General features: G+C 46.4%; 1 protein-coding gene across 3 annotated transcripts in view; it reads left to right on the top strand.

The window, feature by feature from the left end:
* The window catches only part of hdac5 (histone deacetylase 5), a 40,014-nt gene extending 14,357 nt beyond the window's left edge, over positions 1-25,657 (top strand). For all 3 annotated transcript variants that reach the window (XM_023957815.1, XM_023957816.1, XM_023957814.1), the window contains 27 exons: positions 4,220-4,306; positions 5,194-5,441; positions 5,525-5,669; positions 5,749-5,854; positions 9,490-9,623; positions 9,785-9,916; positions 9,990-10,099; positions 10,445-10,552; positions 11,262-11,373; positions 11,446-11,556; positions 14,135-14,328; positions 14,435-14,553; positions 14,630-14,825; positions 16,108-16,219; positions 17,268-17,401; positions 17,488-17,608; positions 18,584-18,633; positions 18,717-18,824; positions 18,924-18,979; positions 19,071-19,158; positions 19,636-19,755; positions 20,117-20,214; positions 21,621-21,739; positions 21,813-21,946; positions 22,050-22,131; positions 22,215-22,389; positions 22,716-25,657. In XM_023957815.1, coding sequence (XP_023813583.1) covers positions 4,220-4,306; positions 5,194-5,441; positions 5,525-5,669; positions 5,749-5,854; positions 9,490-9,623; positions 9,785-9,916; positions 9,990-10,099; positions 10,445-10,552; positions 11,262-11,373; positions 11,446-11,556; positions 14,135-14,328; positions 14,435-14,553; positions 14,630-14,825; positions 16,108-16,219; positions 17,268-17,401; positions 17,488-17,608; positions 18,584-18,633; positions 18,717-18,824; positions 18,924-18,979; positions 19,071-19,158; positions 19,636-19,755; positions 20,117-20,214; positions 21,621-21,739; positions 21,813-21,946; positions 22,050-22,131; positions 22,215-22,389; positions 22,716-22,755 — 3,239 coding nt within the window. In that variant the 3' untranslated portion in view covers positions 22,756-25,657. The remainder of the gene's footprint in view (positions 1-4,219; positions 4,307-5,193; positions 5,442-5,524; positions 5,670-5,748; positions 5,855-9,489; positions 9,624-9,784; positions 9,917-9,989; positions 10,100-10,444; positions 10,553-11,261; positions 11,374-11,445; positions 11,557-14,134; positions 14,329-14,434; positions 14,554-14,629; positions 14,826-16,107; positions 16,220-17,267; positions 17,402-17,487; positions 17,609-18,583; positions 18,634-18,716; positions 18,825-18,923; positions 18,980-19,070; positions 19,159-19,635; positions 19,756-20,116; positions 20,215-21,620; positions 21,740-21,812; positions 21,947-22,049; positions 22,132-22,214; positions 22,390-22,715) is intronic.
* The last annotated feature ends 540 nt before the right edge of the window (positions 25,658-26,197 follow it).

Raw genomic sequence — 26,197 nt, forward strand, 5'->3', positions numbered from 1 at the left:
CTGATTGGTTCCTAGAAAACTCAAATGGTGGTTTGCATGTTGGGAACCGCCTGTTGGTATCAACTGGTGGTCTGTGGCTCCTCCCACTGCACCATCAGCACCTCTGCAGGTTTTTTTTATCCTCAACGAGATGAGTTGACATCCTTTCTTTGTGCGTTTTTCCCCCCTTTTGTGCAAATGTTACATTAGATATACCCAGTGAGCCGAATCAGGTTGGAACATTTGCAGTGCATCTCACTGGGTTTCCGTGTTTCTGCTGGTTGTGTGGCTCCTTGAAACATCCATGCTTGTTAACTGGTGGTTTGTCAGTAAAATACATTGGATTAAAGGTTCAAAGTTGTTGTGAAAAACTGGAGCTTTAAAGGGTACAAACAACAGGAAGCATTTAGAGATGCAGGATATTCTGACGAAGACAGCGGGGGTCTCTGGAGCGTCGAAGGCCCCTCAGACTTCTTCTACGGTCACAATCAGTCCAGCGGGGGTCACAAAGGTCGAGTCACAGTTCCGTGACTCGTCTCTGAACTTGTGCAATGACAGAAGAGGTTCATCTTTGTCATTAGCAGTTGTGGATGATCTGGATGAAGTTCCTGCAGAGGCCAACAGGATTCTCAGCTGTGGAAAGTCTCTTCTTCAGGGTGAAGTGCAGCTGCATCAAACGTCCTTCGTGGTGAATCCTGCTCTCATGCCTCTTATGCCTTATTGTTGAGGGTCTTACAGGTGGGGCGGGACTGCTGCTCTGTCAGAGGAGCTGCTGCTCGGAGGGGTCTGGTCGGCACATACATTATTGGTCCATCAGACACTTGATGAAGACTTTAATTCTGAAAAATGAAATAGAAAAATCAAAAGCTGCATTACAGATTCCATTCTTTTGTTAAATTTGATATTTATTTCTTATTAGTTCTTTAAATCCATAGTTAGTTTGGGTAGAAAACAATTTGATCAGATAAAGTAAATCCTTAATTTGCTTTACATCACTAGTTATGAGAAACCTCTTTTTGATTTCTCTACAAAAATGGTTTTAGATGGAAAAATGAAGAAAGGAAATTAATTTTAATAGAATCGGAAGATGAGCTTTTTAAGACCAAACCTAACGAATTTATAATTAACTTTAAAGTCTCTCTCCGCTCATCTTTTCCGTCCCCAGTGGTCTTTTAATTGGGATGATCCTGTTTTTAGGCAAAAGCCAAAAACCCGTGTTGTTTTCTAGGACGTAGTTTCTGCAGAGCGGCAGGCGCTCATTAGAAATTCACCTCTGACCTGTGGGCGGGACCATTTGCAGGGGCGGAGCAGTGGACTTGTGGCCTGTTAGCGTAGTTTCTATGTTCCACATACGGGCCTTTTATTTTGGTCTTTGGGTCATTTTGGGGTCTTTAACGGAAAGGCTCTGTGAAAACAGTCATCCTGTCCCTGTTGGGGTCACGGGGCTGCTGGAGCCTATCCTGGCCACGTGCGGGTGAAGGCAGGGGACGTCCTGGACAGGTCGCCAGTCTGTCGCAGGGCCCTGTGAAAACAAATGTTTACATGTCAACCAACACATGCTTGGAAACGTTCTCATGTGGAATCTCCATAGAATTCCAATATTGGACCTCCGTGTATTTTACCCGCTGATGATGATAAAGCTCTTCATAAATCTGTGAGTGTAGACGATAATGTCCTCGTTGGAGGTAACAATCAAAAAAAGTGACGTTTCTGCAGGGAGTCAGTAGATCGATGGGACAGCAGCTGGAGCCGGCCCTCAGTAGCTGAACGCAGCTGCGTGCCAGCACCCTTCTCTTCACGTTTAATCCTGACTGAAGAGTCCGCACAGGCGTGAAGGTTGGTTCTGTGCAGCGCCGTCACCAAGCAGCGAGCGCCTGGCTCGGCCGCCTCTCTGAGCATGTGTTTACCGGGCTATAAATGTCCCCGTTTGACGTCAGACGCTGGCTGCCGAGGAATGCTGCCCGCTCTCCAAACACACTCCTGTGCACACGCTCGCACCGCAGACGCACACACACTCCGTAGGTGTGTGAGTGGGAGCGGGGGGGGCATGTGCGTCACTGAGAAACGCCGCAATGTTTGCTCAGGTAATTCAAATGTGAGTAGCTGCACACTGGAAGAAACACACATGTGTTTGTGCGCTGATGGGGGGCCCAGAAGCAGCTGTGCTCGGCGCGGCCCCCTCAGAGAGGCTCTGTCCGAGCAGCTCGCAGAGGTCGGGGGTCAGCCTTTTCTCTTAGTCACTCCTAATTGACTTTGTAAGAAAACGAGATCCTTCCCTCTAAGCACGCTGCAGAGCCGAGCTGTTTCCAGGAAGTAGACTAATCCCATCACCTGATTCCAAGGAGGTGTTTCAGCTCCACTGCAGGCTTGGACCACCCCCCATCCATCATCCTGACCTGGTGACCTCTGGGTGCCATCCGCTGTCTAACCCACAGAGGTTTGTGAAGCAGCTGATGGGAACCATCCAATCACAGCGAGGGGTTTATTGGCTGTCAGAGAAGTGCTGCTGTTGCACTGATACTTCCACCCAAATGAAGCCCATGCCGTCGTCGATGATGGTTGCTGTCAGTGAGTCATATTCCACTGCTTGTGTTTTCCGGTGGATGACAACAATGTACCGACTCATAACAAGTCTGGAAGTGGGCGCCGCGTCACGGCCGAGGACCAGAAATGCGGTATAACTGCAAGAGCTCCAAATAAAACTTTTGCCTGGTTTGGCAACGTTGGTGCTTGGACCCATGTCAATCCACCACTTGGGACATTGCTTTAGAAACCTTAGTGGTCAACTGACCAAAACTTTTCTTTAGTATAAAAAATGTTGGCTTTTATTTTTACTTAAAAAATTACATTTAAGATCAGATGGAGCGTAAAACTTAAATTAAAAGGTTGTAAATGAACCATGAGGCCTGGATAGGTATAGCAACTAACAACTGCCGTGTCTTTTTGGGTCACGTCATGTGATGCCATAGCAGGTGTGTGGAAGAGGGTAAAACTCTGTGGTTACCAAAAGGACTGTTTACATCGGGCTGATTTGAAGCTGGTTTCTTAGCTACGCCATCATTTAAGCTGAATTTGAAGTAATCACCCTCTAACGCTTCTTGCTGCTGGTTATTCGGTTCACGAGGAGAAAGCCGAGTCAGCAAATCAGCAGAAAGCACTCCAGGTAGAACTGGGAAATGATAGCGGCGTAACCATTCATTTTTACGACAGCTTGATTCATATCATAATTTGTGGTTAAAGATACGATTTACTGTGAATTTAGGTTCGTTTTAAATGATCCGATTCTCGGACCTAAAGTGGATCCAGATCATCTTGATCCCAAACTTCCAGCAGTGAGAACAGTCCACTACTGAACAGTTATCCAGATTCTTGGATTTCTTCCAGATCATCAAGTTAAATGAAATCTGTGTCCAAACCAACAAGTAAACTAGAATGAATGTCAAATCCATTCACATGTTAGTTTCCTAAAGTTCACCACTGTTGTTTTTCCTCATCCAAAGAATCCAAAGGGAACATTCTTAGAACATTCTAGACACTGGATGGTCACATGACTTTAGTCAAAGTCTGTCCACACATTGGACTGTAATGATGGATGATCCGTGTTCATTATGTCATCACGTGTTTGTTGTCCGCGGCGATGCACTTATAGTATGATAAACCTGCCGTGTCTCAATCCAAATGGTATTTTCCAGAAAAGATTATCGATTTATTTATCTTGGAAGGGTTTTTTAAGGGTATTAGGTCGGTTTGATTTGATTAACAAGTTGCCTCAAACAGATCAATCTGGTTGGTTGGATCGTAGGAATAGAAATCGATTCATTGATTAATTGTTGGAACCCCAGCGGACACACAAACACACAGAGTTCTTACAGATTCTTAGGGGTTTGGACTTCCAACAAGCTCCCTCTTGATTGGCTAACGTTGTTATAGAGCTATAAACTCAGGACCAATCACTGTTTACTGACGTTGTCTGTGTCCAACATGGTGGCGTCCATATTGTGAAAATATGTCCACAGAATTGCAGTGGAACTGGAAGGACGCCATTTTCTGCGGGTGACATCACACTGGCTCGGTCCACTTTTCATATACAGCCCATGCTCTGAATGCATCCAGAGTCCGTGTAGGGGTCCAATTAGGCCAGAGTCTGGTCGTATTGAGAAGCGCACACTATATGACATTGAAATAATTGTGTCTCTGCTATGAGGAACAAATTCAGGAAGAAGTTTTTTTTTTCCTGCAGTGGCAGAGGTGAAGAGTGGCCTCCAGTCAGGCATGCAAAGCCCAGCAGCAGCAAGCAGTGAGCAGAGAGGAGGAGCTACAGAAGGAGGTGAGCAGCTTGACTCCGCCCTCCCAACTCAACATGTGCAGTTTATCGTTTGTGTTTGGAAACCGTGGTTGGAGGTCCCGGAGGTGGAAGCTGATGCAAAGTTCCCACAGCGGTTCTGCGTCGGACCCGAAAACGCACGACTCTGACAAATTTAAGCAGAATTATGAAGCAATGTCCCTGCGTCCCTTAAGTTTATAAGGCAGATTTAGATGCGGCAGTTTCAGACCAGAAAAGGCAAAAACAAAAAAAAGGTTATGTTGAATGAAGGAGCAAAACAAAACTTCAAATGCAATCCAATGCAAAAAAAAACTTTCATTATATGGAAAAGCTCCTGAGTTAAAAAGAGAAAGCTAACTTAGCTAAATTAGTACTGAATATGTTGGGAAATAAACCATCCAACCACTTTCAAAACCTGTATAATCCCTTTTGGGGTCACGGGGGGGCTGGATTCTAGCCCAGCTTGGTTAAAGTGGGGTTACCCCCTGGATGGTACGCCATTCTGTCACAGGGTCATGCGAAAAAAAGAGCTACAATAACAGCTGAAAACCTTTGAGAAAACTTTAAACAATAAATGTCAATAGTTTAAAAAGTAAATAAGTAGAGAAAAGGGGTCTTTGGTTAGTTTATTACCTAAACTGTACGTGCTCTCTTCTAACTCCAGCCTCCAGTGGTGATTTGAGGAACTGCAACATTTGGGACTTCTTGATTGGCTTCAGATTGGGGAACAAGGTGCTAGCTTGGTTAAAATCCTGTGAAATAGTTCATTTGAGAAGAAAAAACTAGACACATATTTTAAGATCTTTGCTGTTGTCTGATGGTCCAGCGATCGACAGCCCAGAGCTGTGGAGATGACCCCGCCAACGGCTTTGTTTTTTGTTTTTTTTCAGGAGGCGGGCTTGCAGAAAGCTCTGGAACAGAAGGAGGCCCAGTAGACCTAAGGAACGAGCCTAGGGTGGGGTCTCTGTCTGGGGGAGTGGCAGTGGACACAACCCTACGAGAGCAGCAGCTTCAGCAGGAGCTGGTGCTCCTCAAACAGCAGCAGGAGCTGCAGAAACAGTTGCTGTTCGCTGAGTTTCAGAAGAAGCACGAGGTTCTGACGCGGCAGCACGAGGTCCAGCTGCAGGAGCACCTGAAGGTGAGCTGACGGGGCGGGAACAACGCCCCCCCCTCCATGGGCCGCCCTCCTCGAGCACGACTGTGATTCTGTGTCCGTGTCAGCAACAACAGGAGCTGCTGGCGGCCAAGCGCCAACAGGAGCTGGAGCAGAAACGGAAGCTGGAGCAGCAGAGGCATGAGGAGCAGGAGAAGCAGAGGCTGGAGCAGCAGCTGCTGCTGCTCAGGAACAAGGAGAAAGGCAGAGAGAGTAGGCTGTGCTGCTGCTGCTGCTGCTGCCGCCGGCTGGGCTGCTTGCTCTGTCTTTTCTGACTGCCGTCTGTCTGCAGGTGCCATCGCCAGCACGGAGGTGAAGCTGAAGCTGCAGGAGTTCCTACTCAGTAAGAAGGAGCCTGGACCCAGCGGACTGAACCATTCCTTCTCCCCAAAGTGCTGGTAAGGGTCCCACAGACACTGCTCCGTGTGTGTGTGTGTGTGTGTGTGTGTAGGTGTCTGTTGGCTTTGAATCAAGTATTCAGATGTAGATCTAAACATGAAGAAAAAACTGGGGGAGGAGCCTCGTGACGCATTTTGGCACTTGAAAAGCAAACAGATTTGATTCGGTTTAGATCATTTTAGCCATAAAATTAGAACATTTTGGTTGCAAGTAATGCTTATATAACGCCAGTCACTTCACTGCAAAAACAGGCCCCTTAGGAACAAGTCAAATTCATATTCCATTGGTAGGGACCACATCCACCATTCTCTATGGTCCAGAGACAAACGTGGATAGAGGTTCCAATGCTGTAGACAGAGATAAATAAAATAGCCTAATAGGCCTAAAATGAGGCTAGTTATTAATATTTTACGTCTTTGTTTTGCGGATAGAAAACAATGGGAAAACGTGGTAATCACAGGTAGATACATCAAGGTTTTTTTTGTCTTTTTAGATACCACATCTTCCCTATCTGTGCTCTAAACGCCATCCATTTGTCACAGGACATTCCTAAGTGATTCTGCAATTTTTGTACTTTTTAGAAGATTATTCAATCGATGTTATTCCATGCTTTACATCTGCTAAGTGCAGTTTATTATTCTGTATTAAGGGCTTGAACCTGTGACCGCTCCTCACCGCGCTCATTGACATTCGGATTCGGGATTCGGGTCTGCAACGACGAATGTTTCCTTAGTATTTAGGGGGGTCGGTTTTGGGGACCTAACTTAGCTGTGACATCGATCCAAAGTCATGAGGAGGCTGCCCGTCGGGTCACAAATGTCCACTTGGTCCACTGTACCTTGTTCTGAATCGAAATCAAAGTACAAGCTTTCCCAGGAAGGACAGTGATGCATATTTTAACACAATTCCTAATGCAGAAACCAAGTTCTTCAATGGCGAAGTGAGCATGTGCAAAGGCATGCGCAGTGACACCCTTCGCGGTTTCTTACCAAGAATCCTGATTTTAAAAAAAAATTAAAGAAATCTAGTCGCTAAGAAATGTTTTCTTAAATGGTTTTGGTTTTGAAAATCTCTTTCTTGATAAGATTATTTCTCTTGCAAGACAGAAAATCTTTTTTTAAAATTACGTTTTTGTGTTGTGAGACACGGTGACGACTACTAGGGTCGGCTATCACTGCCAAAAAAAATGAATCTATTTTAGTTGTCATTCAGTTTGATATTATTCAACTTTCAAAATCTGATCTGTCAACAAAAACTACAGCAGATCCTGTTGGAAAAAGGCGGAATTACGTTTGTTAATCCTCATATTAAAGACTAAACTAACATAGTTTTTCATTTAAAAAATGATAGAATTTACTTTAATGAAAAATCGATTGATGATTTTTTAATCCATGTGGGCTTTCTATGTAATTTTTTTATTTCAAAAAAACAAATTAATATTGGTTTACATTTTTCACAGACTGATTTCAGAAGATTTTTGTCACTTTTGGTCGTTGACTTCCCCCGTCTTACTAAAATAGGGATGATAAAAGATACTGGTGGTCGAAATGAAGTTGGTTTCAAAAACTGCATTCAGGCTAACAGTGTTATCTGTCCAATGATTTCTCCATGATCACAGAGCTGAAGTCTGTTTAAAATGATGTGTTTAGGGCCACAGCGTTAAACACTGGTTCACACAACATGTTCATGGTTTATATGATACACTGGGCTTCAAATGATGTGTTCAGGGTCACCGCGTTAAAGTTGTTTTCTGACGATGCCTTAATGATCACAGCCTATTGGCTTGTTTTCTGATCAGGTGTTTAGAGTTATTTGGTTAAATTGTGTCAAATGAAACGTTCAGGTTCACAGTGTTAAACTCTATTTCAGAGGATGTGTTCAGGTTTAAAGTCAGTCAGATGAGACATAGAGTCACAGGGATTTACTGTAACCTGTTTCAGGTGATGCATTCATGGTCCCTGTACTGAGGTCTTGTTTTAGATGATGTGTTCAAGATCACAGTGTATAACTGTTTCAAATGACACGTTCAGGGTCTAAGTCTTGAAATCTTGTTTTAGAAGCTGTGTTGAAAGGTTAGCTTTGCATGTATCAAATGATGCATTCAGGGTCACAGAGTTGAAGTCAGCTTTAGGTGATGCTGTCGGGATGACAGTATTAAACTGTCTAATGCTGTTGACATAGTCACAGTCTTGTTTCAGATGATGCATTCAGGGTCATAGTGTTAATCTGTGTAAAATGATTTGTTCACAGTCACAGTGTGGAACTGTGTTTCATGTGATGCGTTCAGGTGAACGTGACACACTCGCCTTCAAATGATGTGTTTAGAGCACAGTGTTAAATGATGCGTTCAGGGTCACAGTGTTGAACTGGGTCAAATGGTACATTCAAGGTCACGGGAGTTATTTTTAGATGATCCAGTCCAGGTCACAGTGTTGAATGACATGTTCCTCTCTGTGTTCATGTTTGTATCAAAGGATGCGTTTAATGGCACTATGTGGAATTCATTTGTGTGAAGCACATCCTCATTTATTGATATGGATTCAGGATGTGTGAATTCCCCCCCCCCCCCCCCCGCCCCTGAGGGTGAGGTGGGTTAGTATGTGTGCCCATATTTGCCCTGAAGTCAGTGTGATGACAGTGTCCACATTTCCCAGTGACCCCGAACATTCCGAGTACTGAAGATGAATTCATGGAAGGGATTTTTGGTCTTTGACAGACAGAAAACAGAACTTTTTCAGTCCTTCCATAGTGGCTGTAATGATGGAAAAGAATCAATAGAAATGGTTTAGAAATACAAAACAGCTGTAGTTGATCAGTTTTTGGGGTATCCTTAGACTTCTGAGGCTCCGGGATATTTGCTAATCAGATGGTATTACTTTAAATAAAAGATGGGCGGTGTGGATAGATATTGTAGCCGTAGTGACAACTGCCCTCACGGGTGGATGCGGGGGTGAAAAATAAGAAAACCTGTGGTGTACACAGGCATATCAAGGTCGTAGACTGCTCAGTGAACCCGTAGAGTAAAAATGCTCCTGCACATGTTTTCTTCTACGGGCATGCTGCGAGCGACAGGGGGACACCTGAGGCAGCACGCAGGGTGAAGTATGTGATTTTTCAATCCCCTCAAATCCTGCGTACTCTGGAAGGAACGCGTTAGAGCTGTTCACGGGGTGAGTGACTCCTTTTGTACAGCCTGACTGTTAGAAAGGAGCAAACTAGACGAATAGAGTGTAGTTTGTGTGGGCGTCCTATGGGCCCCTGTGTATCACGTGCACAGCCCGTGCGTACAGCATTTGGGCGCCGCCACCTTACTAACGACTAGAGCGCGGCGTAAGGACACCACGGGGAAGCATCACCTGTACGTCATCAGTGCGTTTAACTGACACGGTCCTTACAAATACTTGACGGTCGCACATGAGACAGTGGTACGTTCCATTTTCATGCCGTCTCTTGAGGTGGTACGAGCCTCAAAAACACCTGCGCTCCCCTTCAGATAAAGCCGCTTTGCTCCAGGACCCTCCACGGACAACCCAAAAACCCACGCCGCCTGTATTGGCCAATTCCTCCTCCCCCCGTACAGGTGCAATGCGACTAAGACTTTTAATAAGAAAACTGTCTGTGTTTGCGGTTGCAGGGCTGCTCAGCACCCCTCCCTGGACCAGGGCTCTCCTCCTCAGGGTAGCACTCCTGGCACTCCCCCCTCCTACAAACTACCCTCGCTGTTGGGAAGCTACGAAGGCAAAGATGACTTCCCTCTACGCAAGACAGGTCAGACACTCCCAATCACAAAAAAAAAGCCCAAAATGTGCAAAGTTTGATCTCTAATGAAATCAAAACAGCTGAATTATGAGATCATTTCCTGCTCCACTTCTGACTGACGGTAGCCATTGCGACGGACAGCTGAACTTGTCCTCTTCTGACCCGTCCAGTCTCAGAACCCAACCTGAAGGTGCGGTCCCGACTGAAGCAGAAGGTGGCTGAGAGGCGCAGCTCCCCCCTTCTGCGTAGAAAGGACGGCACTGTCATCAGCACCTTCAAGAAAAGGGCCATCGAGATTTCAGGTGAGGCCACGAGCATAGATGCGCTGTGACCTGAACAGCACCGAGGCTCATTTCCTGTGTCTGTGTGGTCCAGTCTCCTCCATGTGCAGCAGCGCTCCGGGTTCAGGTCCCAGCAGTCCCAACAGCTCCAACACGGCCATATCAAACGGCAGCACGGGGTCGGTCCCCAACATCCAGACTGAGGTATCGTCAACATGAATGTGGTCCGGGTCGTACTGACCTGGGAGGTAAAGGTTAAGGGTGTGGGTCCTGCAGGATCTGTTCTTACTGCAAGGACAGGTTCTGTAGAAGTAAGTCAAAAATTCTTAAAATGTTCTTTAAATTAAGCAAAAAGAAAAAAAAAAAAAATCACCCAAGGGGGTAAGAAAAATGATCGTACAGAGAACTCAAATGTTAAGAAAAACAAATTCTCGTCCCTTAGACTTGTTTTTGTCAAACTTTCCTAAAACAAGGCTCTTTTTGCTTTCTTAAGATTCAGTTTTTGCAGTGTGGATCCAGTTCTGACGTGTTATCCGTGTGTGTCTGCAGCTCCGGTCGCTTCATCAGATGCTGGGTGCCGACGGGACGCTGAGCCTGTACACGTCTCCCTCTCTGCCCAACATCTCCCTGGGTCTGCCCGCCAACACGCACATCCCGGTGGGTGAACACAGCCCGCGCCGTTTCCTGCATGCGGCGGGACGACTATGTCATCCTTACTTACTGACAACGGTTAAACAAACGTCCATCCACTCATTTCTCCTGAATTCACAACCTGAACTTCACATTTCCTTTCTTCTTCGGGAGTTACGGACTTCAAAAATAAAAGCAGGAATCGTTCTTAAGTTTGAATCATAACATTGCTGGAAATAAACCACAAACATGTCACCTAAATGGTGCTTACAATGACGAACGGCAAACTCTGTGACCTGAAACCACTTTTTGAAGGTCTCCCATCTTTATGAAACTTCAGAACACACTGCTAAATGAGTGGAGCGAGGTGCAGGAAGAATCACATTTACATCAACTGACTCCGGTTAATGTGGCAACACGAGGCTGGTGGAAGATCTGCGATGGTTCCTCCTGAGAAACCTGGGGTCCATCTCTGAAGATTTGGTCAGGGCTTGTCTGTCAAACTCCTGAATCCATTTGATTTTGATCCACAAGTTTATTTGATATGCATAACAATTATGTGTTCGGTTTTTGGTTGATTTTCTATAAGGATTCTTAAACTGTGCAAAGATGAGACTTTTATGCTTGAGATTAGATTCTTAGAAAGGCTTATAAATATCCCAGACCTTCGATGGGGGTTGTGGCTCCTGGTGAGCTTCGGCATGACAAATAACTGTGTTACTCTGCTGTCCTCCAGCCTACACAGAAGCTGTCTGCCCAGCAGGAGGCCGAGCGCCAAGCCATCCAATCTCTGCGAGGGGGCGGAGCTTTGACAGGGAAGTTTCTGTCGACGTCCTCCCTGCCTGCAGGTGAGCTGTACTCTGCTTAAGGAGCAGCCTGCCTTCCTGAAATAGAGACGCTCATTCAACTTCCTTTTTCAGGCGGTGGCCATGAGGTTGAGGCTCCTCCTCCCACCTCTCACTCCACCCACTCTTCGCTTCTGCAACACGTGTTGCTGTTGGAGCAGGCCAGACAACAAAGCGCAATGCTCGGTAGGACTCACACGCACAATCGCACACAAAATTTCATAGATGGTGCAAAAACACACAGTCATCTGCACGAACATTTACATGCAAAAAAACACAAAGCATGTCGGCAAACATGCACATGCAAGAAGATGGACAAAGACGCACACATCCATTTGCCATCTCACAAACATACAAGTGTGCATGCAATCTTACACGAGCAAGAAAGTGCAAAAAAACCTGCAAAAACACACGTGTACAAATGCAACGTGAGAATAAAAGTTCACTGGCACAAACATGTACACATATGCATGCCACAAATGCACACTACACAACTCCCACATGTTATAAAACATACAACTATGATGATGCACAATCATATGTTGAAAGAGAGAGAACATGCTAGTAGACGCAACAACACAACCAGAATATTTCTTGAAAATTTCTTTAAAAATTTAGGAATTGCAGTCATATAAAACCATGAAACAAACACACACAACACAACACACAAAACAACACAAAACGGAACTGAAAGAGCAGAGAGATTCACCATGAACGGCAGAAAAACGGTTCGGAACTGCATTAATAGCATGCCTTGATTGAAGAGAATGCAGACATATGAAAGGTAAACGCACATTAACACACAGAAAAAAGCGTTTTTAAATGTAGACCAGTGGTCCCTAACCCCAGGGCCGCATACTGGTACCGTTCTGCGGGAGAGTTGGAAGCAGGCCGCAGAGAAAAAAATAATGCAACCTATATATATACTATATATATTTTTTTTGCCACATTCTTTTTTATTAAATTTTCAATGTAAGAAAAAAAAAACAGATTTTAATTCCACTCGATTCAGGCTTTACAAAAATGGCAACTTTTATCAACGGTATTTAGGTAATGTTTTCTCTTCTTAAAAGTCTTATTTTAACCCCCCACCCCAAGAACAAGAGTGCCTCTCCTTAGACAAATCGATGAATATAAACTTATATACCATCCTTATTTCTAACCTAATTCTGAAGGAAGTTTTATTTTGAAAATCGAGGGAATCTTCTCCACCACACCCGCTTCATTGGTAAGGTAGAGGGCTGGCAAGCAGGAATCCAGGGTTTGATTGCTGGAAGGTGAATAAACAACAGTCTTGGGGGCAATTACCAAATCAATGGCGAGCAATTAACATCACCCAGTGGGGGTGATGACCCTCAATGCTACTGCCTCCAGAGCGCCATCAGCTGCAGCTCACCGCTCCCCCAGGGGATGGGTCAAATGCGGAGAAGGATTTCCCATTGTGGGATAAATAAAGTATCAATTATTATTATTATTATTATTTTCCAGTTGTCAGTGTTTACAGGCAAGGGTCAGCAACTACAACAAATAAGAAAAACAAACACAATTATTGGGATGTTTTCTTTTTTTTCCAAAATCCAAAATGTCTTGACACGTCAAGTCGCTCGTGTTGAAACTCCATCCGCTTCCTTCTCAAAACATTCAAGCCAGCAAAGTTAACAAAATACAAACACTTTTGGAAAGTTTCTTTCCTCTGAGGAAACAGAAGAAGAGCCTTTGACGTAAAAAGAAAGATGCGTTTAACTGCCAAAAATCAGGGGTCTTTACTTCAAATATGGATTCATTGCAGGGGTGGGCAAACTACGACCCGGGGGCCACATGTTACCCGCTAAACATTTTGATCCGGCCCTGCCAGACTAGAATAAATTGTAATTGTTGTCTGATATTCTGCGTATTTCAGGGAGTAGTGCACCCCATAGATGGTGCTCTACAGAAACACCATACTAATTTTAGGTGCAGAAAAGGATTTTGCATTTTCGCGATCATTCCAACTGCGCTTGAACGCAGCATTTCTTTGAATTTTCCCTGGTTTTGAAACCGACACTTCAAAAGGTTTTGCTTTAGTATGTTTCCTCCAAATTCCATGTTATTTCTTCCTCATAAACTGGATTCCCAAATCCCTCCATGCTCCTGGTCCAGCCCATTCTGTCAAATTTTAGAACCTTTTGTGACCGACAAGTCAAGAAGTTAGCTCTGATTTCCTGACAGTTCTTCTGACCATAATGTTAACCGGCTGCCTAATTTTACAAGGATGCTGCATAAAGTTTATCAAAAGGTGGATTCCCGTTTATGATAGTATTTAGAAAATACCAGTTTTAGTGAGTGTTTTCTGTTGAACCCTTATAGTCACATGAAGATGAAGTTGGCGTCCCTTTTTTTTTTTTTTGTAGCTTCCACTTTGACAGTTATGGGTTAAGGGGAAAATCTGAATCACATTTTAATTGTTGCTAAATGAAATCCAGTCCACCGATAAAGTTTAAAGCAGCTGCAGAGTATGAAGATAAACTTTACCCTGAAAAAATGAAGGGAAACTGAACTGGACGCTAAAAAAAAAAAGCCTCAGACAGGCCGGTTTGTGAAAACATTGCCTGACGTTAAAGCGGTGTGTGGCCTGAAAAAAGGTTGAAGACCACCTTTAAAGCAGCTTAAATGTTTCTTTTGTGTGGATCAGAGTCCCAGAGTTCGGAAGAGTTCACGAAAAAACGCCATCTTTTCAAATGCGCACGCCTCACTGGAAGTCTGCTGTGACCCTCCTTTCATTCAGTGCCCGTGTACAATCAATCGCCGCTGGTCACTGCTGAGAGGGGCGTGGCCTCTGGTCTCCGTTCCGTCAATAAGCTGCCTCGCCACCGGCCGCTGGCTCGCACACAGAGTGCTCCTTTGCCCCAATCCCCCCAGGCCCTGCAGCAGCTGGTGGTCCAGCAGCAGCACCAGCACTTCCTGGAGAAACATTACAAGGTACGCACACAGACACACACAGTCAAAGTACACACAGATGGACTTGTGCACGCACACATAAGAGCACACAGACACATGAGCTTAACATGACTGCGGCTTTCTTCAGATGCTGTCAAAAGGGGCAGACCTCCCCCGGCCCCCGCCCACTCACCCAGAGGAGACGGAGGAGGAGCTGACAGAGAGCAGTGACATGCAGGAGGACGAAGGGGAGGCGAGCGTGAGCAGGTGAGGCGGTCCTCCGCGCCCTTAGCCCCTCCTGCTGGAGCTCCCCTCACAAATCTGTGCTCGGGTTTCTGTTCAGCCTCCAGAGGGAGGGGTCCCATGACCGCAAACACGCCTCCGAACAGCTCTTTGTGCACGTGAAGGGGGAGGAGGAGCACTCAAGTGGCCAGGTCAGAGATGAGAGCACAGAGAGTGAGCTGGAAGAAGAGGAGGAGGACGATGAGGTCGTCCCGCTGAGAGAAGGCGAGGATGAGGAGAGAGGGAGCTTCATCCAGGTTTGTGCCAACGTCATGTTCACAGAGCGCCTTCAACGTTTGTTTGCCGAACTTTAAACCGGAGCTCCTGCAGAGGAGTCATGGTGGTTAGGCATGGGTAACATCCACAGTATAGGTCAGGGGGCTGTGGAGTGACAAGTCAGATGCTGCAGTGAACCCCGGCAGCACAGAGGATGAAGGTCTGAACCCCCAGCACAGCAGATTCGGTGCCATAAAACCTAATCCCGGCCCGTCATCACTTCAGTTTTCTCTGGCGGTCGACCCATGATCATAAGATTGCAGGTTCGAATTCCGCCTTGCACGCCCATGTGTCGAAGGGTCCTTGGGCAAGACACTGAACCCCACCTTGCCTCTGGTGGGAGGTTGGCGCCAGTGTTCGGCAGCGGAGCCGCCGCCAGTGTGTGAATGTGTGTGTGAATGTGTGTGTGCATGGGTGAATGGGACTGTGACTGTAAAGCGCTTTGGGCCTTTGTAAGAAGGTAGAAAGCGCTATATAAGTATACGCCATTTACCATATCGTGCAGCCCTAATACATAAATAATTATAACTTTGTTTTTATCCTTTAAACATTTGTATCTGGAGGTCATTTAGAAAAAGGCTAAAAGGCTATGATTGATTAAACCTTTAACCTAAAGGGTAAAAGCAACAAAAAACGAGGACTTTTGATTATTTTAGTAAGAGGTGGAGGTTTGCCAGTCACTTTCATTGTGCATGAAGGAGCTCCATATTCTATGGAAAAGAAAACAATCAAAGTGACCAAAAGAAGGGCCTGAAATTTCCTGAGGGGGCTGAACAATAGAGCGGTTGAAAGGCTCACACACACGCAAACGTAGTGCTGACGCCACAGTGACATCACCGGCTGATGACTCAGCCGCTGGACTCCGGTCTGCGTGTCGGAGCTTTCGAGTGTGCACCCACACACGGTGAGTCAGCCGGCGCACAGCAGGAGCACAGCAACACTCTATTAATAGCACCTTCACAGAGTGTGTGTGTGTCTTTGTGCAAATCCAGCGCGCACACACACACACACACACCCCCACACACAAACACTCAAGGCTGGTAATGATGTGATCATTTTTTATCATTAAGATGCAATGTCCCAAAAGCCGAAAAGTCACACAGTGCATGTGAGAGTGTCAATGTGTGTGCTTGTTTGTGTGCCTGCGTGTGTCAGTTAGCTGAAAGGTCACAGAATGCATGTGCGCTCACATTTGTAAGACCGTGCGTCTGGCCCGGATGGTTCTGGTGCTGATGCGGGTCCGTCTGTTTCTGTCTCTGGCAGCCCCTGCAGCCGCTGGGCGTCTTCCAGTCCTCGTTGGCCCACAAATATCTGGGACGGTCCAAGTCGTCTCCCACAGCGTCCATCAATCCTGTCAAGCACCTCTTCACAACTGGTCAGTTCAGCGCGTGATGGCTGCCGTGCTCGTTACCTAGCAACAGATCCTCTAGGACCCTCCTCCTTTTACGCTCCCTTCGCACATCCACGTTTAAGTTGATAAAAGCCTCGCGCTGAACCAGTGCTGCACATCGGTGACGGGTGGAGGTGTAGCTTTTTATGCTGCGTTCACAACAGACACGATTCGCGCACCAAATCCACATCTGCTGTCTCTCTGTCGACACGCGTGTCCAAAAATGTTTTGATGTTCCTGGTGTGTGGGAGGAGCTACAGGAGCTAGCAGTTTTCATTGCTGCATAGAAGCATTGTCTGTATAGCTCATACAGACGATTCATGGAAGACTCTGATGATGTTGAGAGATCAGGTTGGTGGATTTTGAAAAGCTCTACGAAAGCATCGGTAGTCCCGTCTCCATGTTCGGGTTCATGACATCATTGAGAGACTCTCCCGGTACGGCGAGCTTCACCATCTCCCCCATGTTGGTTTTGGACTCCCGCTGCTGATCGCATCGTTAAACGTCGCGTCACAGACTAAAGCCGCCTTCCTGTGTGGTTGATGGGACGTAAACGCAGCCATCCCAAACCCCGGAAACGTCACGACGGCCAAAACGCGCTGCAGCCACACCGCTGCGCCTGACGCTCGAAACGTACCGCAGGACCTCTGATCGCGCCTGTGCGTTGACTTAACCTTGAAACTGGCGAATGGCGTTCAGTGGGAATGCAGCATTACTCTGTCGTCCTGAGGTTGTTAGTGTGGGGGCCTCACTCCCAGCCAAAGATAAAGGTGTACCCCGCAAACGCTCAAAAACAGTTTTAAACTATTTTTCTGGTCTAAGGTTGAATACAAAAGGAAAAGTATACGGAGACAGGATGATGGAGAACTTGAGTAGAACAATACATCTGATAGCTATATACGATGCAGATCAGGAGATGCTCCGCCCCTGGAATTTTTCCTCTATAGACAGCTGCATGTTAGGGGGCGTGGCCAGAGACTGCAGCACTCCGTCTGTTGGAGGGAACCTGACTTCCTGCCTCTTCCCTCCCCAGGTCTGGTCTACGACAGTCTGATGTTGAAGCACCAGTGTGTGTGTGGAAATGCCCACATCCATCCGGAGCATGCAGGCCGGGTCCAGAGCATCTGGTCCAGACTGCAGGAGACGGGCCTACTGGGCCGCTGTGAGGTAGATACACACACACACACACACACACACAGATGTACACTGTTGGAAAAACCTCCTACACATCCTCCCCGTGTGTCTGTGAGCAGAGGATACGTGGACGGAAGGCATCTCTGGATGAGATCCAGTCTGTTCATTCGGAGTTTCACACGCTGCTGTACGGAACCAGCCCACTCAATCGGCACAAACTGGACCACAAGAAGCTTCTGGGTGAGTCTGTGTGTGACGGCGCCGCAGAGCCGTGGTCAAACAGTGACCACACTTGGCCCAGGAGTGACCCCTGAGGGGCTTGGAGCACGATCACCCGAAAACAATCAATCCACCCACAGAGCCACTTCCACTTTTACCTTTTCAAAATAAAATGCATATCTACAGCATACACATTTCAGTTCCACAAAGCCTGTTTAGACTAGCAAGACTCTTTAAGAGGTCCTTTTTTTTTTTTTTTTTACGGGATGTTTAGAATATTATAAAGCTCTAGTTTATGCATTTGTAGGTGCAGGCTTTGGCAGGTGAGCCTCAAACTTTACGTTGTCCTGCTCAATGCTGTTGATTAGAATGTAGTAAACGATGACGATGTGCTCCTTTATGCTTAGACTTTGCTTTGTCGTACCACGGGGAAAGTCAGAGATTCTTCGGGGTCTTTTGTCCAATCTTTGACTGTTTGAGCAACTTTGACTCCTATTCCAGAGCAATTTGAGTCTCTAAGAGCTGCATTTCTGGTTTGCTACAATAACAAGAAGAATTTGCAAGCATCTTATCAACTTAACTAAGATCTGTTTTACAGTTTTTTGAGCCAGTGATACTGACTTTTTATATTTTCAACTATTAATTCATATTTTGTTTTGTTTTTAAATCCAAAGTTTGCATCTTTTCTTACATGTCTACTTATATCCTTCAAGTCACCTTAATTGTTCTTTTTTTGTTTAATTTTTTTTAATTAAAAATTGGCAAGTGTTACATAATTTGGATAACTAGGGATTGAAACTGAATAAAAGTCTAATTGTTGTCTTAAAAAGACAATTAATACCAATTCAAAAACCAATTGAAATTAGTCATCCGTGTGGATCTTAATCTGAAACTGTGGATCAGCGGTTCTTCTGTCCCAGCAGGACTCTGGCAGGTCCTCTGTGACCTTCGGTTCTGTGAACGTGACCCTGAAACCCGCCTCTGCTTTGTCCTCAGGTCCCATCAGTCAGAAGATGTACGCCGTCCTTCCCTGTGGAGGCATCGGGGTGAGGCTGCTGGTCGGTCTGACGTCTTCGCGTTTTTAAAACCTCATCTTAACTGCCCCCCCCCCCTCCCCCCCTGAATCCAGGTGGACAGTGACACCGTGTGGAATGAGATGCACTCCTCAGCAGCGGTCCGCATGGCTGTGGGCTCCGTCATCGAGCTTGCCTTCAAAGTGGCAGCAGGAGAGCTGAAGGTAAGCCCCCCCCCCCCCCCCCCCCCCCCCCCGACTATGCACCTGCCCCCCCTCCCCCAGTGGAGCTAGGCCTCACTCTCCCTCTCTGTTTTTGCTCAGAATGGTTTTGCAGTTGTACGTCCGCCGGGCCACCACGCTGAGGAGTCCACAGCCATGTCCGTCCCTTTTTGGTTTGAGCAGAGCAACGTTGTGGGCCTTTGGTTCTGTCCCGGGTCTGATTCTGTCCCGCATGCTTTCGTCTGACAGGGGGTTCTGCTTCTTCAACTCCGTGGCCATTGCTGCTAAACTGCTGCAGCAGAAGCTGGGCGTGGGGAAGATCCTGATCGTGGACTGGGTGAGCAGCTGTGAAACATTTCTTCTCTCAGATGGTGTGACCCAAGGAAGCTCCAGCTGTGCCCCCTTAAAGTTCTGGTACCGGATCTTTGTTCCTGATTCTGCTGACATTACCCAATCATTTCCTGTCTTCCAAAGGATTTTGACCTGGAGACGTTCAAATCCAGAGACAATGAAGCCCCACCTTCAGTGTTTTCTGATTGAAGAGTTATGGCAGCGGAAAGAATGTCAGCACTGTAGCTAAGGCTTTGGTGTTAAAGGGTTAGGGAATATAGAAAGCTAAAGGCCTTAGTTCTAAGGGAATCTTGCAATATTTTCAAAATAAAAGGCCACATTCAGGCCTCACAACTGGCTCCTTTTATTCTGACACAACCCTAAACACTCAGGTCACCCTGCCTGGTCTGAGCTTCCACTGAGTGAGTGGAGCCACACAAGCCCCGCCTCTCCTTTACACTCTGACTGATCGTGTGACCCGTAGGACATTCACCATGGAAACGGCACCCAGCAGGCCTTTTACACGGATCCCAGCGTGCTCTACATCTCGCTGCATCGCTATGACGATGGAAACTTCTTCCCCGGCAGCGGAGCCCCTGAGGAGGTGCGCACGCTACGGACACAACAGATGACAGATACACAACACAAGGACGACACACAATCCAGACTGACTGCAGACTAAATGCTGAAATTAGAAAGGAAATGAAACAAGCACACAACAGAGCTAATAAACCAATTCTAATGAATGATTCATCACTTAGCCAAAGTGAAGTCGTTTGTTTTTGTCCTTTCCTATTACACAAGTGAACAGAATCATTATTTTAAACATGTACTGCAGTTTCACCTGCTAATTCAATATTTTTATTTTCATTTCTTTCATTCCTTTATGAGTCACCATCCCAACTTTTCCTGTCAGGGAATTTTTTCCAGGAGCATCCCTGTGGCTCATTGTTTCCTCTCTGCAGGTGGGGTCCGGAGCAGGTGTGGGCTTTAACGTGAACATAGCGTGGACCGGAGGCGTGGAGCCCCCCATGGGGGATGTGGAGTACCTCGTTGCTTTCAGGTAAACCGCATCAGCTCCTGCCCATTGATAGAAGTGGATGGATCAGAATGAGGAAGACGAATGCCTCCGGCGAGCTGTTGTCAGACTGTTTGCTAGAGCTGATGTTCACACAAACAGTAACATGCTACATGTGCAAACAAAATACGTCTATAAATATGCATTTATAGATGTATTTTGTGCTTTTGCTATTAGTTAAAAAAGATTTCTAGCTCTTAAAAGATGTCTTCTGTCTTCAGAAACACTGTGGTTCACACCCAGACCTTCAAACCTCCTGAACTCTTGATGCTGATTTGGCATCTTAACCAATCAGCTCCTTTCTCAGTTCTAGCCAATCAGATTGCAGTTATTGCTTGGGCCTTCCTTTTTTTTAAATCAATTTTAGTCATTGCCTGTACCTTTTAGTCTGTCACTCAAACATGCTAAATATTTAAATGCCCACATTTCATAATGAATCCTTCCCGACTAACATGAAGTCATGTGAAACGTTTTGTACTTTCATGCTCACCATCAGACCAACTATGCCTGCAGAGATATTCAACAAGGTTTGCAGAGCACTTTTGAAAATCAGGCCAAATCAGCTGAATCCACTCAGCTTCGTCTGTTTCTTCTGAAGGTCTGCCTTTATTCACACTAAAAGGATAAAAAGTAGAAACTCTGTTTTACCCAAAGGTAAAAAAAAAAATGATTTGAGGTAAAGCTTAGGTTATAGGGGTCCCTTTAACAGGTTCTGCTGTTTAACAACCCGGTTAAAAGCCAACTTTGAATAAAAAAAATGCGTTTTTGGTGTTTTAAATATGAAGGAGGACAGTTATAAGGTATATTAGGCTGATAATTGCGTAAATTAGTATTTCTTTATTCAAGTGTTGGAGCAGACACAAAAATGCAGTTTGACAAAGCTTGTATTTATGTAGAAGCTACAATCAGTAAGTCACGGTCTCCCTGCTCCGCTCCATTCGGATCTTTCACCTGCAGACTTATAGATCCACGTACGTCTTTGTTTTCCTGGTCTGAGCTGGAATCTGGATCCAAACTGAATGACTGGAGAGCTTTTTGTGGCAGCAGTAATGTTACGTTGGAGTTGTGAGGGTCTGTAAGCTAGCAAAAGAGCATGATGGATGATGGGAAGGGGGGTGGGCTTACTCCGCATCAAAGGCCCCTCCCACAACTCCGGTGAGTTCATAATGAACTCCTGCCGCTCTGCTGAAACCAAAAAACAGCATAATTATAATGAAAACACTTTGTAAATCGATCAAAAGGTGATCAGAGTGGGGCATTAAAGCTAAAGGTGGGCTGGGTGGGGGCGGGGGGTGTTGTCTTGTGATATCACTGATTCTGGAACCAGCTGCCTGCTATATTTGACTGGTCTTGGTTGCAGTTTTTGAGTCTGTCTCATTCTGGCTCTGCAGGAGTGTGGTGATGCCCATCGCTCAGCGGTTCAGTCCTGATGTGGTTCTGGTGTCTGCGGGCTTTGATGCAGTGGAGGGCCATCAGTCTCCTCTGGGGGGCTACAACGTCTCTGCCAAATGTGAGTGTGGAGCCTCTGCGGCGCCTCGGCGTCCGCTTTGGAGCGTCTTCCTGACTTTGTCCGGTGGTCACAGGTTTCGGACAGCTCACCCAGCTGCTGATGGGTCTGGCGGGTGGGCGGGTGGTCATGGCTCTGGAGGGGGGCCACGACCTGACTGCCATCTGTGACGCGTCGGAGGCCTGCGTGTCTGCACTGCTGGGAGACCTGGTAAGAACTCCTGCAGCGTGCAGGTCTCCTTTAACCGTCAGTCCGTCTCTGATCATCAGGGACAAAAGATGAAACCATGACACGCTCTTCCTGTCTGTTCCAGTGTGACTCCACCTTTCAGTGGCCGCTGGACAATCCCTGTCCTAAAGCTTGTGCCTCCTTGGAGCGGGTCATCGAGATCCAGAGTAAATGGCATGCACTAACATTCCTGATACTTGTTGTGGTGCTGCCCTCTGGCTCACCGTCCTCCTGTCTCTCTGTCTGTCAGGTAAACACTGGTCCTGTCTTCAGCCTTTGTCCCAGACCAGCGGGCGCTCGCAGCCTGACGGAGGTCAGGGGACGCAGTCGGAGAAGGACGAGGCGGAAACGGTCAGTGCCATGGCGTCGCTGAGCGTGGACGTGGAGCAGCCTGTTTCTGTTCCTGAGAGCACGGACAGCAGCAGGTGAGCACAGGCCAATGCTAGTGCTGGAACTATCCGTCCCACCTTGTGAGATTTTCCTACCTGTTGAGCAAAATGATGGCTAACTAAATGTCCTGCCTTCAGTATATGAACATTTTGATGTTGGGTAGGAAAGATTCACCATGGGAGTAAGACAGATTCACTTCATGCATAAGAAGCGGAGTAAACTAGTAAAGTAAAACTCTTTTAGTGGCAGAATGTAGAACAGTACCCTACAAATGCATACTGTTTATCCCTGTTTTCACAAGCCATAAAGCGGGATAAAGGTCCTGGAAAAACTCAAAACAAGTGTGTGTGTGTGTGCACAGGTCCACAGAGGAGCCCATGGAGGAGGAGCCTATCTTGTAGGAGGAGACTGACATTTAGGGAGGAGCCTGCCTTGCAGAAGGAGCTCCAACCAGAAGAACATCAGTCGTCTTTTCCTCCTTGGAGCAACTCTATCCACTCTTGTTCCTCTTCCTCCACCTCACGTGCGTGCACGTGCACACACAGTGGAGTTGTTGTTGTTGTGGGGGACTCTGATTGGCTGAGGCTAAGTTGGGTTCTGAGAGGAGTTTGGACTTGTTCCGCTTTGACTCCTCCTCCCAGTAAAGTGCAGACGACTTGCTAGCATCTCCATGGAAACGGAGGGGTGCCCCCATGGTACTCATGTTTGCTTCACCACCAGATGCTCATTTGCTCCCTCCAACCGTTCCTATTCCATTTCAGCCCACTGAGGGGGGACGCGTGAGCTCTGAACGTCCAGCAGGAGGCTGACGCCTGGTCGCCTTGAGTCTGGCAGAAGCTGCGGTAGGAGGTCATGTGGGGGAGCAGGTGCCTTTCTTCTGTCCAATAGGAAGCCACAAAAGGCAGTAGGATATGTGGAGACACCGCTGCAGCCGGACAGATGGATTCTGACTGAACTTTTCTGCCAACCCCCCACCTCCACCCCCTCCCTGCCTCAGGGTTGGGTCAGGCTGATTTGGGCCGCCACCCGCACCTTTCTTCTGGCTGACAGCGGCAGAACTTTTTATCTCGTGACGTGTTTGTTATCTCACAAGCATCATCAATTTTCTACACCTGTACATACGTGAGTGCACTCGTACTGGAACTTTTGAACAGATTCGGCGAGGCCGGCCTGCGTCCGTTGGCAGGTTCCTCTGGCGTGACGGGAACCACGCTGCCCCCATCAGGCAGAGAGCGGCAGCTGCAGCTCAGTACCTGTGGACCGGGAATGCTGACCTGCAGACGTTGGCTTTGTTTTTGCTTAAAAAAAAAAGCATCAATGTGCCAAATCATGATACTCCCTCCGTTTTGCTCGAATGGTGCACAGGAAGTGTTTTAGCCATCTTGGCCTCTACTTCAAGCCCACAAACTCTGGCTTTCGCCCTGTATTGTTCTTCAACACTGATTGTTTTGGCGAGGGCTGAGACCCCCGCAACCACAGAGAAACATTTACTTCAGTTTACTTAAGAGAACGGAAAATCCTTTAAAAAAGATCAAACTTAAGGTCAGATTATTAAGTGATGCTACTTTACATAAACTGAAATATTTTGGGTTTTTTTTGGCGGGGGCTTATTGCTCCAGTGCCTTCTACAGTCATCCCATGTATGAAGTTCCTTAAGGAGAGCCGTGGACCACGCCTCCCCCCACGCCACAGTTCTGCCGTTACACCACTGAGCCGATCCGGTTGCTCCATGGGACGCCCACAGAACTGAATCACACAGTCCCAGACCGTCAGTCACAAACACTACAGCACCATGACAAGCTGCCTCTGGTCGGCACCCCCACCCACCTCCATCAACATTGCTGACGTCATGCATTTACGCTAGTCCACCTTTAGCAGAACCGGGTTAGGGTTAGGGTTCTTATCATTCCAAACTCAAACCAAGTTTTGTTTTGTTATTGCTAGGAGGCCTGGAAACCTTTAGGTTGTGGTATAGGCAGCCTATAGCTCCATCTGGTGGCCACTACAGACAGCTGCGCTTTGAAAAATAATTGAGGGACAAGTTGTAATACATAAATTAAAAAAAGACGTACACTTTTTTTCATTAAAATACATAAAAAATGAGGAAAAAAGAAGAAAAAAGCATTTTGGTGTTGAAATACAAAACCTGTAAAGGCTAAAAAAGAATTAATGTGAAGAAAACAAATCTATTTATTAACCTTTTAGTTTTAAAATGTGTATGTCTTTTAATTTATGGCTTTGTTAAGTTTCTCTACGTACTTGTTACTGTGTGTTTCTGGCCGTTGTGGTCATGAGACATCCCAGCGTGCTTCTGTATGAGTTGATTTTTCAGTACCTGAAAATTCAGCCTCAAAGGGGGGGAGCTTGTCGCAGGAAGGTGGTCCAAAGCGCTGCACATGTCATTCTGTGGGCGCCATCGCCATCTCGTTTCATCACGACGATGGAGAAAAGGCTGGGTTTGGTTTCTGTTTGGAAGGGAAAACTCTCAGATAACAGATGCGTTTATGGTGTTTCTCTGCAGCCAATCTGTGGCCTGGAGTCTACCAATGCTGATAAAAAAAAAACCAAGCACACACATGTAAATGCCATAGATCAGCAGGCCAGCGAGGCTCATGGGAAACCAAAGAGCGATGGTTGACGGGGAAGCAGCAGCTGTGGTTTGGTGCCTTTAGTTTTACCAATCCCATGAAACCTGAAAGATTTGAAGAGCTGGTGCTGTCAGCAAAAACTCTGCTGTGGGGGAGCGCAGTAAGCAGGGGGGTGTTGTCCAGAGGCCGCAGAACTAGGCACACTGAGACGCACATCGTTCTGCTACATTTGGGCTTTTCATGTGATGTCTGGGGGAGGGGGGGGGGCTTTGTTTGGACTTTTTTATTTGCTTTCCTTAAAGGAGGGGGTCTCTGTTACTGTTGTTTAACTCTTGACTAAAGTTTCTGTTTGTGTTGAAATGATCACATTCCACCCCCCCCCCCCCCCCCTCAGTGTTTGTTGCCACTATGGTCTCACTCAGTCACACGTAAAAAATATTACCATTCACGTGTGTGTGTACACGCTCGATGACGCAATCTTTGTTGGGGGGGGGGGGTACCATTGCCGCTGGTTGTCGTGTCGTTCCTGCTGACGGAGATGAAAAGGGATCGTCCCCCCTCCCCTCCCCTCCCGCCGTGGACATTTTCTCTAAGCCTCTTTTTATTACTCTCACTGTAATGTTGTGATGTTGGTTCTGATTCTCCGTTTCCTTTATTTTATTTTTTTTAGTGGGCTTCTTGTTACCTTCGTCAATAAAGCAGTTCCCACAGTGTTTGCAGTGCTGCAGTGTTCTGACCCACACGCTGCACGGTCCAGGGTCCACTCACACCAGGGACATGCACTTTCTGCCTCAAAGTCCGGGTGTTCACTAATAATTACCCCTGTCAACAAACACCTTTGTACGGTGGCCCTGAAGGGCAAATGACACCAACTGTCACTCCATGCAATTTTGTCCAACCGGCGATGTCTCACAGTACCTCCCCTTTTCTTTATGGTTTCATTTTTTAACGTTTCATTATGATTTCTGGAAATCAGAAACGTTTTTTGGGCGGAATTTTGTTTGCATTTCCAAAACGATTTTGTTCATTAATTTCCTTTTTTCATTGTCATGATCTTTATTGTTTTATGTTGAGTGATTTGCACTTTAGGGCCACCGTACCTTTTCCCCCCCCAAATATTTTATTTCAAACAAAGAACCCCCTGTCCATTTCCCAGTATTGTAATGTCACAATAGCATTTCTGTTCATTGTTTTTTTTATTCTGTTGTGATCTTTCATATACTTTTCAATAAAAAAAGAGCAAATCCATCCATTT

Source organism: Oryzias latipes, chromosome 8 (assembly GCF_002234675.1).
Source record: "Oryzias latipes chromosome 8, ASM223467v1".
Taxonomy (NCBI): domain Eukaryota; kingdom Metazoa; phylum Chordata; class Actinopteri; order Beloniformes; family Adrianichthyidae; genus Oryzias; species Oryzias latipes.